The following is a 13,082-nucleotide window of genomic DNA, read 5'->3' as shown; positions in this document are numbered from 1 at the left end:
TAATTTACAGAAGGTGGTGTTCAAATGCAATTTGCTACCAGTTCCCACTAACAAAAATTCACCAGTCACAGGCATATTCATAGTGCCTTCCCACAGAAAATTTCACTTCAGCAGGTAAACTCAAGCTCCATAAAGTCCCTTTTAGTTATACCCTCGTATTTCATGCACAAAGGGCACATTATAGATTGTTCTTCCACCTCTATGTCTACTCTTATAATTTAGATTCTTTTGTTTGAGTGCCTTTAACAGCTTGGAACCTCCTATCTCCTTCCCTTTTGCTCCCCTAAACCAAGTTTTCAGACATTCCCAACACAGAAGATGTCACCCTATAAATAAACCTGGCAGCAATCTAAAACAGCAGTGACTTTACAAATATTTAGACATACAAGAATGAACTTGCCTTGAGTCGCAATGTAATGACGAGGCCGGTGGTACCCCTGGAAAAAAAGACAAATAGGTGATGGCCTGAGGTCACAGTTAAAGCACAGCAACATGCATTTTCACCTTCCAGGCAGCAAAAGCTGCTCTGCACCAAAACTGGTTATTGAACAGCTGAAGATAAGCAACAAGGTTGCCCTGTTAGATTTTCAGCGATGGTATCTCACTCAGGTCAAATAATTTAATTAAAAACCCCACAGTGTCAGGATTTCATGACAGCAAGGAGATAACAGGAATGGAGCAGTTTGCACTATTCATTCCAAGAAACAAAAATGCCATGCTTAACTCAAAGGCAGCTCTGGAAACCACCATGGAAAAAGCTGAATCTTTGTGCTTGAAAAACAACGAAGATGGTGTGAGTTTTCCCCTGCATGATAACACTGAGTGCCAGTTGTATGTGACTTTACTAAGTGCCTGTTTCAGCTTCTTCCATTAGAGATACTCTTCTGAGCAGTGTCATGTTCCTAAGCACGGGGAGATGCATACAAGAAGTGCACATCACTTAGCATTCTGCTTGTGCAAGGAAAGCAGCTTTTAAAGTTATTTTACAATGCTTAAAAAAAATGTCAAGCCACTCACACCTTGTGCACTGTGACTCAGTAAGAGTCAGATATCAGTAAGAGTCAGATATCTGCTAATGCTCTTGTGAGGGGCTGATATTGATTTCCACATACATCATGCATTTACCCCACATTCCACTTGTGTTTGTGGAGCTGTCAGACATAGGAAATATCCATCTGTCTAGACTGGTCAGAAAGAAGAGACTGGAGACCAAGAACCTTCTCCCTGTCACAACATGATGTCTGCATAACGTTCATCTGTCACTCGCATCAGACCAGCAGTCTGTCCCTACGTAACATGCACCACAAACTGGTGAGCAGATTGTCAGCAGCAGGGTTTGTCACATTGAGAACGTCCGTGAGCCTTACGTCTATGTAATTGGCGTTGATGTAGTCAGAGTGAGGGTCCCCATCCAGCAGCTGCAATCTCACTCTTGAATGATCATCTGAAAGAAGGAAAGAGAAAAGTGACAGTAACGATAAAGAGGACTTTGTCAGTGCTTTATTTTATCTGCCAGTTCCTGCAAGTGAGTAGTTGAATACTTACAGTAAAAACGAAACAAAACAAAGAACTGTAAGAATAACAAAGCTATTCCGGTTCCTATATGCCCTTTCTTTGGTCTGTAAGACCTTTCGGTTAGTGCCCGTTCAATCTCAGTGCTCATTAAGTTCAGTGCCATCACTGTAATTTGTTACAGAGCTTTTGCAAAGAACAGAGACACCGCTTGGTTTGGGGGTCTTTGCAGGAGGTATTTCCATTCCAAAAGCCATCTCCACCCTGGGAAGTAACAGCCCCCCTGGCTTCCTCAGACCCATAGAAACTTGAGGCAAGCACTAACATACAATCAGGACAAAAATAAACAGGCCACAACAGAGGTACGGAAGACTAAAGGAGAATAAAATGACAAACGAAATCCTACAACAAGTGGGGGAAATCCAAAGTACAGGAAGAAAATACTGGAGGAAATCAGAGCTCTTTTATACAACCCACAGAACCCACTGCAGCAAAAACAAAGTGTTCGTGTTTTTGAGGACGTTCAAAGTTACTTCAGATAAGGCAATAAAATAACAGATATCAATCTTTTCCTCTCCCACTATGCTCTGGAGTTCAGATACAGAAAGGAACTACCCCAGCGGGCAGATTATGTCATAATTTTCCACCAAGAGAATATTTTGATCTTCCTCTGGAACAGCTGGTGCTGAGCTCTGTCAAAGCAGATACTGAACGAGCCGGGCGTTGATCTGATCGGGGCTGGCAGTCCCAGTGCTGGCATGTAATTAATTGCAGAGCTGTTATCTGAGGACCAGTTGCTTGGGAAAGGCAGGCAGGTTACGGAGGTCACAGCCAGGCATGCTGGGCTCATTTCTAAAGGGTTTTTTTTTAATGAAGCAGAATACAGATTCCATTAAGTTTATTTCCTCCCCGCTAGCTATGCAGACAGTACCTCCCAGGCAGTAAAGCATTAACGGCTAGAAACCCTTTGCAAAATATGAGCCTAAGCATGATTTACATTCAATTAAAAAGAATCATCACAATAAAACAAAAACATGAGGCGGGATTCTGCAGAAACTCAGTCAAAAAGGTTTTAGCCATGCCTTAATTAAACGCAGAAACAGAGACAGATGTATAAACAGCTCTGAAAACTGAGATTTCGATGTATATTCAATATCCATTTGCTCATGTGAAACAATGACTCTATACTTCGTTCATTGTTTGGGTGAGATTTTCACACCCACCAACTACAGCCGCGCTGCTGTATTTCTCAAATGCCATATTTGCATTCAGAAAATGGTTATGCTGGTGAATCCATCAAAAGCTCTGCTACACACGCATTAATAAATACAAACTGTAAATGCAGGAGGTATCTTTCCCAAAGTGCTGATGTTGCTCCCAGCTCTCCACAATTACCGGTGCTCAAGGCAAGCACGCTAGGAGTTGCAGTAAATCATGTGGTTAGACAGACAACAGAAGAATTTATACTTAGAGCAATTCACACAGACAGACAACAGGCTGATTAAGGTGGACATCTCGATGAAATACACCAAGTCTCCTGTAGCCAATTTCACACTTGAAATTCAAGGCAGGAAACTAAGCTAGTTAAGAAGCGAGCAGAAGAAAAGCAAAGAAATCCCTGGAGATAATGGCTGTGAGGGGAACACTTACTAATCCTCCTTGTGATGCCGCAGTATAATGATGCTATGGAAGTCTTGGCTTATTGGAATAATATAACTGAAAAGTTGTGAGACCAAAAATGACCCTGATGACAGAAAAGAATCTCAAGTTGCTTTTTTAAAGTGGGATGTCGATGCTTTCTACACACAGTGTGTGGCTGAAGAGCTTTGCACAGCCACTGAGGAAGAACTCGCCTCTCCTCATGTAACTGAACCAAGCTCACAGATCTCATTTCAGCTCTAGGAGCCACTCCTTAGTTAGAAACTTAGAAAAAAAGATGGATGTCTCCTTAAGGGAACTGCCTGAGAGAGATCTGAGAAGGACTGCAGAATAAATCTGTGCCTCTAGGACAGATATGGTTAAATGACGGGTGCTCTGTAGCTAAGAAAAAGTGTTTTTTTTTTACTTGAACCAAATGTGGTTATTCTTACTGTAAATAATAGGAAAGTGATTAATACTTGTGGGTGAATGTGCAGCAGAAAAACTGTATATGTGTATTAATGAAGTCTTAATGGCTTAATAAGTTCATAAGTTTAGGAGGCCATTCTGAATCAAAGCTCTTGGGTCTTGTGCTTATTCTTTCAACTGAGAGACTTTAAATGGCTTTTTAAAGAAAAGCAAGTATCCTCACTTCTCCCAGTGACCAGAACAAATCTCTTATTCTGCACCTTCCCACTGGACTAAACCAGCTAAAGAGACAACATATTTGGCACGCTGAGATGAACGCATTGCCCAACTCTTCTGCACATTCAACAGACATCACAAAATCCCTGCGTGCCACAAATGCTTTACAGAAATCTTCAGGGCTGCGAAAAAAATGGAAGCAGTTTTACAAGCGTTTACATGAGCTTCCTTCTCCCAGTTGCCTACAGTCGGAAGGCAAGTTAGCAGAAGTCTGCATGTACTTGGAAAATTGGGCTTCAAACAGATTTCAAGAGCGACAGAGTTTTGTTAAAAAGCACCATGCTCCCATTTTTAGCACAAAAAAACCCCCACGATATCATTTCATACCTCTGTCAAAATCCCCATTACTGATCATTTGAAATATCATTGCAATTTTGCCACGTATCATTTTGACACCAGTGCCGGATTAATCTCATGCAACTTTCACCATCTAAATATTATGCAGCTAGTCTAAATTGGTTGTCAAGGTATTCCACTGAGTTGATGGAGAAATACAGATATCTTTGGAAATAAATCAATGCAGTTCTGGTAAGAAAGGATGATCTGACCACTCAGGGTGCACTGTCCTCTAATCCTATCCCCAGCAGCCTGAGATACCTTGAGAACAGGGCAACAGTGAGGTGTTCCAGCTGTGAGCTCTCTTAATCTTTCCCTGATATCTGTCTGTTCCACCACACAATTCTCACTGATTTGCAGTCTTCCAGCCCAAAGCACATGGCAGCCAGAGCGGGAAGAAAACAAAGCAAGTTTCAATATTGCCTTTTGTCACCAACTCGGTATGTTTTAATGGTCCACCACAGGATGCTAATACTAGAGAAGATGGTAAAGCTATACTGCAGATGGGAGCATCATCTGAAGCAGTGCTGGTCCCTGCAAGTACTAAACACCTCCTTTAAAAACATGCTCAAAAGAGGGAAAAAAAACAACAGAAGGGAAAAAGATGGTGCTCTCCTATAAGTTAAAGCAAAGCACAGTCTTCTGTCTCTATCCCTCAGCTCTCACCTGAGAGTTTTACTCCAAATTTGGATAATACGTGGAGAGATGGAATAGAAGCAAAGGTCCCACACAGCTTCAGGATGTTTTCTCTTCTATGCAATGGGACCAGCTCAACTTGTAAGTGCAGCATCTCTCCCTTAACCATCACACACTGATGCACTTCCAAAGCATCAATATCTAAACACTAAATCAAACTTAAATCATTCCCATATACAAATGCACCCACTACCTACCTCTGCCCCTTAAGCTGGTCTGCAAAGACTGGTTTGCAGATGTAAGAGCAGCAGCAGATATTGGGGCTGGCAGCAAAATTTAGGTTCTCACACAGAGGCACAGTATTAATAAAGTACTGGGAAAGAGGCGAGCTGAGTAAAAAGGTCCTGTGAGTGCACTATTACATGGGAGGCTGGGAAAACAACCTGCTGTGAATTCCTGAGCAACATCACATGTTGAGCTGATAAGCTCACATTCTAACAAAAGTCTCTGAAGCAGTTACAAAAGTTGGATCACAACCTGGCTTTTCAATTCACTCTCCAAACAGCATGCAATACGTTGTTCCAGGACTGATGAAATTGCAACTGTGATTAAACAAATAATGTTAATTGCCATCTGTAGCGTTTGACCAAACGCTGGTAAGAGCAATCAGTGCACACTCTGGGTTTTACCAGCAATTGTAGGTCTAGCACAACAAATCAGCTAAGGATGTCGTCGTGTTCCACCTCCTCTCCTCTGCTCAGGCTTTTGCACAGTTTGTACCCACAGAGCACAATTCATTTTCATGATCTGCCTGGAGGGAACTGCTCTCCTGCTATTTTCAGTTCTGCTGTCATTTCTCCTTTCTGAATCCTGCCATTGCCTTTACTCAGGACAGCAGCCCAACATCACCCATCTGTAGGTTCTGATGAGACTTAACCAAAGACATCACTGATAATTTCCCACCGTTTTGACAAAATGTCTAATGAATGTTATGCCCCTTCCTCAGGAATCCTCTCTTCCTTCTTCCAAGCATCTTCAAAGTGAAGCAAATACTTCAATCCATTTTACTTCATCCCTCTTCATGGCACATTACTAAATCTAGAAATTACTCTCTCCTTCTCCATGTCTTTATGTCATACGTATTTCAAGTGAGGAAATTCCATCCAGTCTTGTTATTTACCTTCAAATCTTCAGCATCCCTCTGCTCTCTCACTATTTTTGTGCTTCTTACCTATATGTCTTTCCATTACCACAACAACCTTCTGACTCTTTCTCCCACAGCCCTCAAATCTGAGCTTTGAACGGTGGCTCTCACACAGCCTTGCCTTCCTTCACCTCCACCTTGACATCAGGTCAACTGCTTCTTCAAAACCCTCCAAAGAAATATTTTCTTTCATGTTAGCTTCCTCACAGCATACTATGGCACTTCCACCTTCAAAAACCAACGTGCGGTTGTTACAGCTGGATGATTCATTTCTCAAACTAATTTGATCTAAGCTAATTGTCTAGACAGGCAAATTGAACCTCTGTCTGGAAGTATCTTTCTTTGCCACTAGCAACAAAGGAAGCTTACAGCAAGGCTGAGCTTTTAGACAGCTGAAGATAAGGGAGATGATTCTCACGCTAACTACATATGGAGAAACAGACTGATGGAACCCGTGTTCACCTCACAACCCATGCAGAAAGCCAGGAGCAGAATCAGGATTAGAATAGGGTTCAGAATCCTTTCATTTTCATTTCCAGACTTCGTTACCTTTACCATGAGGTCCCTTAGCCGTTCTGTGCCACTCCCCCTAAACCACTACACAAATCACTTCTTTTAAGTCTTTAAAAGAAAAAGAGGAAAGTTATCCTGTGTGAGAGACACTTCTTTGTGATTTTTTCCACTTCTTTAATAAAGTCTGCTTGTCCTACAGAAAGCATATATTTAACCTGAGAAAAAGTACTCTACTAAACGTATCACTCCACGCAACCTAGTTTTGCTTTTACAGCGTTCCATACATTTAACCAGTCACATAAATGTATGGCACATCTAGTTACATTCTTACTTCTTGTTCTGATTGCCCCAGACCCGGCTTCTCCAATTTGATACTGCTTAGCAGCCCTTAAAAAGGATGATTTATTATACCTCTCCTTGTACCTCCCAGACATTGTAGGGAATAATGAAACACCGGGGAAAGCTGCCTGGAGAGCTTTCGGAAAGCTGAACTTTGGAGATCTTTAGGAAAAGAAACATTCACTAAGATCAGACAAAAAATGACAGAGGTAGAGCTGTACCTTAGACAGAAACAAAATAGCCCTAAGTGGGTTTATGGAGGTCTCCCCTGCCCCATAGTTCTACAATATATTATTATCTCTACAACACCAACTACAATTTGTTACTGAATTAAATACAACTAAGAGCTTTTAGTGCATTCTCAGCTGACTTACTGTGATTAGCAGAAGCTAAGCTTGTCCTACTCATAAACCAGCTGCTCTGCTGGTTACTGACCGCTGTTCCACATCTCCTTTCACAATCCTGCTTGTGACACTGAAAGATCTGAGTTATATAACAACAACAACAAAAAAATGAATAGAAAATGGGCAAAATCACCTACTGTGACAATCTGGAAAGAGGATTTTGTCCTTAATTTGAATAAATAGATTAAAAAAAAAAAAAAAGCATTAAAAGGGCTAAAGAAAAAATATAAACAAAAAAAAATATCCCAGAATTAAGCATAGCACGTAACAAGACTGAATTACTGAATGCACAGCACCGTAAACCAGTTTTGAGTGAGGTTTTCAAGCACACCCCATTTCCATAAGATGCTTATGGAATCACACGGGAAGCTCGGTGTAATGTGACTTAACACCTACAGGAGATTATGTTTCCATATCTATTCTTATTGCGATTTTCGTCTTCCTTGGCCGTATCCCAGGATGCCGTTTGCCCCTCGGGTAGTGCCTGCAAAACAAACAAGTGGAGGGTTTATAAAAATCCGGACAATGCCTGCAGGTGGGTTATGATGGCAACAGAGGGCGAAAATAACGATACTGCGTAATTCAACCCTAAGTCAACCATGCAAACAGCTGTTCTCGAGGAAAGGGCACATTTACTAACAAAGGAAACAGAGCTTGGTGCAGACCGCGTGAATCCCTTGGCTTCTGCTAGCTGCTAATGCTGACCTAAAGGGATGAGGAGACTTGGTTTCTGGCTGCACAGTCACAGGTTAAGCTCATTTCTCCTGTAGAACAGGGGAGATTTCACACACACACACACATATATATATATATGTATATATATATATATATAAAACTATATGAAAGCTTCCAAAGGAGGGCTGTAGAGGGGAAGGGTCTGAGGGCTTCAGTGTGTGTGAGGAGCAGCTGAGGTCGCTGTGTTTGTTGGACCCGGAGCAGAGCAGGCTGAGGGGAGGCCTCATGGAGACTGCAGCTCTTCATGGGGAGTGGAGGGCAGCGCTCTCAGCCATTGGGTTTGGGTTTGGTGGTGCTGTGTGGAACCAGGGCTGGGACGCCATGATCCCTGTGGGCAGGGATTCAAGAGAGGACAGTCTGCTATCCTGTGCACAGCTAAGCAAGCCCAGATGGTGGAAACAAAGGGCTCAGGCTTTCAGCTGAGCACATACAGTGGTTTCAGCTATTTCTGTATTGGGGACAGAAAGCCACAACCTGCACACAGCTGGCGCCAGCCCAGCCTTGAGTCATGCTGAATGCAAAGGTGAGTTAAAAAACAGCTTTGGCTGTGTTTTCTTGGCCTTCTCCAAGATCTACGCCCTGACGTGAGCCTGTATTACTAAAACCAACCACAACATTACAAGCTGTACCATTCATAATCCCAAGGGAATTATGGAGTTTTTATACTGCACTCATTGGGGAATCATATCTGCCTTGGCTAGCAGCGGGTAGTTTGACAACTGGAAAATGAATTTACATTCATCTTCACAAGCCATCCAGGTCTATTACAGTTCCTGAATGCAATAGCAGAGAGACACAATTATTAGGATCTACAACACTGGCATTACGAATAAATTTAATAAGAGCAACCCTCTTGCAGACCAAATTGTTGTGAATTTCCCCCAGAGGGGTTCCAGGACAGAAAATGTCAGGCACTGCAGCACTGCCACGAGCCTGCTGACAAAAGACAGGGACAGTGAGATCCTATTCAAAAGCCCAGGAGAAAGAGTAATAAACTCTGTAATTGGCGAGGGCTTTGATCACATATATATTTCCTTTACAGACAGCTGTTTCCAAATAGAAGCTCATCTCCTGAGTACAAAAACCCACACTCAACAACAAAAAAAATCTCAGAGTAAAAGAAAAGAGGTAAGGACAGTTCGTTTTTGTCTTTAAAGATGAAGGAAAAGGTGCCTTATTTTTCTACTAATATCAAATCATGGCAGATTGACTAGAGAATTGCAATGGTCATTAGGCATCTGATCACAGCCATCTGAAAAGGGAAAAGTAAAATAAATTCTTCCCCATCTCTTCACCTGGAGGAGTCTATCTTGGCCAAAGAATACACTTTCAGTTCCAAGAAACCCTTTCCAACTAAGGCCATCCTTTCAAGTGATTGGTTGAAATTCCCCACTAAAATTCCAGATTTCATATTTGCTTTACGCAGCTTCCAAAGATATGAAGAACCTGCCATTTTTCACCTCAATCAGAACCAAAGAAATCTCTGCTTTTCATGAAACTCTCCATCTCTGAAGAGACAAAGGGCAGTTCTGCTTGGTGAGGAACACAAACCACCTCTGCAGGAAGCATACCCACACCTCTTCTGTACAACCAGCTGTACAAACTGGATTAACTGCACATACACAGGCAGTGCAGCACCGACAGTTCTGCCACGAGATCACTGACAATGTAGCACCGAGAATCAAAACTGCTTTAGAAATACAAAAGCAAAACCATCAGTTATGATCCACTCGTATCCAGAAAAAGAGCTGCACTCCTAATGGGTTTTGTGCAGTGGATTACACAGCATTATTTCATAAACACGCTCTCAAAAGGAACACTTCTGCTTCTCTCTTACTATGAATAAGGGCAGACCAGGATGGTCATCTCAGGTATCAGAACTGGACCCACATGTGGTATTCCTACAGGAAACGTGCTGGATTCTTTGTTCAATTTGATAACTACCAAATTTTGGTGTTTAAAAGTCTGGGCTTAATTTTTAAGCTTTCCTTTCTTTCCTTCTTATAGAGAAGAGCAGTAAAATGCAGACTGAAATACCTTCTCTGCAGTACAATTCATAATGATGCTTTTTAAACTAAATTGATCTAATTTTTACCTGAAATGACAGGGCCGGATCTCTAAAAGTCAGCTTCGTCTCAACCAAAATTTCCAAGCACCACAACTTGGATACATAACCAGAGAGCTCACGTTCAGCCGAGGCTTAGAGCAAGTCAATATAAATCTCTGACGGAGGCATTTAATTAGTTTGCAGTTTGTTTTTCATTTACAAGTATGAAAACCCGCATCCTTCATTTGCACTGATGTACCCCAACGATGCAGCAGTGCTGCTCGGGGCAATGCTATCAATTAAAAGCCTCTCTGCCCATCCCACAGCCTGCCACGTAGTCCTGAATCTCTCCCTGCAGCCACAGTCTCAACAGAGGTGGCAAAGCTCTTCCCACAACTCTGCTGTGACCCAGGGTTAAAACTGCTTTGGCTGAAAACAAACAGGAAAAAAAAGCCCCACAACAACAAACCAGCAATGGAAAAGAAATAATTCAGCCAGTTCAGCTTCCCATTTAGTACACAGCGGGGCCAAACAAAGCCTTAAGCCAGTGTAATCCAAGGACAGTGTATCTAATAGCAATCCAGCTGACATTTTGTAGTGCTGAACTGCAGGGTCTGGTCTTTTGACCAGATAGAGGCATTGTGGGCAGCCAGAAATGGATGGGTTAAAATCCCAGTGATTTCAATCCATTGGAAACTAGCAATGCTAAGACACCTGAGGAAGGAGCCACAGAATCCAAAATAAGCGCGCAGTCTTGGTAATGCACAAGAGAAATATGCTTCAGTGACACCCTAAGTCATATTTGAAATTTGGATACTTAAGCTTATTATCTCTGCAGCCAGTAATGGGAGCTTGCAGTACAGTTAGGGACCAGCCTAGCAGCTCACAACAAATCAAGGTTGATATGCTCTGAGAAAGGAACAGGCGACAGTTAAACAAGTCCCATTTAAATGTTTATGGCCGTGCCTAATCCCACATAGTGCCATCTACATCCACTGTCAGTGATGGATCGATCTCTCGTGGCCCACACGTTTTACTGCCAACCACAAGGAGCAGACACTTTGGCCTGAGCTGCAGCAGGCAGACAGAAATAAGGCACATACTGCATGTGCTGACAGGTTCCCACATTCACACTCAGTTACCAGCCAATTCACACCAGCACTTCCACCACTTCCACCATCACATCCTGGCCGTTTCCTCAGTGTGGAGTTAGATGTAAGACGGAAGCACTTGAAAATCTTCCTTTCAAGATGTCATCAGTGAAACCCGTGCCCCAGTGCTCTGCAGGTGAAGGAGCATCAAACAAAAGCCCGAATGCAACTCTCTGATTCCTCAGCAGAAGTGGGAACGCACGTAGATAAAAGATCGTCACATATGACTGATACGTTCTGCTCAAAGTGATTGTACATGAGAGTACAATTATTTGGTAACGCGTCACTAAACAGGCTCCCATGTATGCTATCAATCTGCAAAGTAGGTAGAAAAGCAGCTTCTTAGAAGAAAAAAATGTACACATGGATGACATCAATATTAGTGTACAAAAACAGATTTTAAGAGACCAAGATAAATTCTCAGAGCTTAAATTTTTCAGAGCTTACCAACCATTTTGCAGTGTGTTTTGCAAGGCAGATCGTCCAGCCAACTTAAAACTACTCTTCCTACCTCCCAGGAGTTACAACCCTTCAGCATCCTCCCTGCAATCTGCAATATTGCTGTTGGTGGCTGAGAGCTGCTTAGAGCTGTGCTCTGAAAACCAAATTCCACCATCTAAAAGGAGTGCCACTTAGGGCAACTGCCTCTGATTGCAGGGTAGGACAGTACAAGTGATTTAAGAGCTTATGGCATTCTCCAGGCCATTTCTTGTGAAGGAAGGAATTATGCAAATGTATATAGTGTCATCGTCATTGCATACGTCTTCAGATAGCACTTTCTGGGAAAGGCACAACTTGTGGAGCTGAAAGTTGCATTGACATTTTTCATGCTAATGTGTTATTTTGATAACTACCAATGCCAGTGCCAGAAAATCACATATATGCCAGCACCTGTTTTCTTCCTGAACATCAAGAACTAGATTGGAGGGCATCTGTAATTGAGCTAAATGTAGTTCTGGGTGCTGTTCACAGGAGTGCAGGCCAAGGGAGGCTAAGTAAATCTCCCAAGAGAATTACTACCCTTTTTCAATATTTAACCAAGCTCTCTGAATTAATGCTTTAATTAGTGTCCTTGATTGTGGTGCGTGAGTGCACAGCCCTGGTTAACATACAGTTACCAGAAATATCTGTCATGACAATCTTTGATGCCATCTGATTAAAAAAAGTACTCCCTGGTGACAAGCAGGAAAGCATTATTTGCAATTATTTGCAAACCCCAGCATCAGTGATACAAACCCTATGGACTCTCACTTGCAGGGTGGAGAAGTGAGCTGCTTTCATTAAGTAACTTACTTTTCACAGCTGTTAAGTTATTTTTAAGTAGTTTTAATGCCACTATGCATATTAATTACTTATTGCCTTCCCACCAGCTTACCACATTCATTATAATTATCGCTTGCTACAGCAAAGTCTCACATATGTTTGATGTTATTTCCCCATTTTCTCCTTCTCCTCTAAATGTATAATTGTCTTCCAACCCCTCTTCAGTGCCGCTGTTGTTTGCATTGCATTTCTGGCCACTCCAGCTTTGTGGAGGGGCTGCTTTCATACTGGCACCTCACCACTCTCCTCTGAGCAGCAAGAGCAGATCACTTAGATGTACTCTGAGACAGAGATATGAGTATAAAGAAGAATTCCATTTAAACTACACGAGGTTGCTATTTTTGCCTTTACAATTCCACACACGGGGATCATTAAGCTGTGATTTAATTTGATCAATTGCTCCACAATATTTAGGGGTTCCAAAATGCAAAAAAACCTTTTTCTTCAAGCCTAGCTTGCACTATCATCATATAAAGCACATGAACAAGTACGGGACTACAGGATTCCAAACCTTTCATTGAGTTCAGCAATGGTTACTA

The 13,082-nt window shown here is 42.1% G+C and overlaps 1 protein-coding gene across 10 annotated transcripts in view; it reads right to left on the bottom strand.

The window, feature by feature from the left end:
• Positions 1-13,082, bottom strand: part of PTPRT (protein tyrosine phosphatase receptor type T) — a 405,976-nt gene that overhangs the window by 26,233 nt on the left and 366,661 nt on the right. For all 10 annotated transcript variants that reach the window (XM_072350259.1, XM_072350261.1, XM_072350264.1 and 7 more), the window contains 3 exons: positions 7,684-7,771; positions 1,368-1,444; positions 401-437 (listed from right to left, as the gene is read on the bottom strand). In XM_072350259.1, coding sequence (XP_072206360.1) covers positions 401-437; positions 1,368-1,444; positions 7,684-7,771 — 202 coding nt within the window. The remainder of the gene's footprint in view (positions 1-400; positions 438-1,367; positions 1,445-7,683; positions 7,772-13,082) is intronic.

Source organism: Excalfactoria chinensis, chromosome 15 (genome assembly GCF_039878825.1).
Source record: "Excalfactoria chinensis isolate bCotChi1 chromosome 15, bCotChi1.hap2, whole genome shotgun sequence".
Classification (NCBI taxonomy): domain Eukaryota; kingdom Metazoa; phylum Chordata; class Aves; order Galliformes; family Phasianidae; genus Excalfactoria; species Excalfactoria chinensis.
The sequence above is the reverse complement of the archived record's forward strand: the minus strand, read 5'-3'. Positions and strand labels throughout refer to the sequence as shown.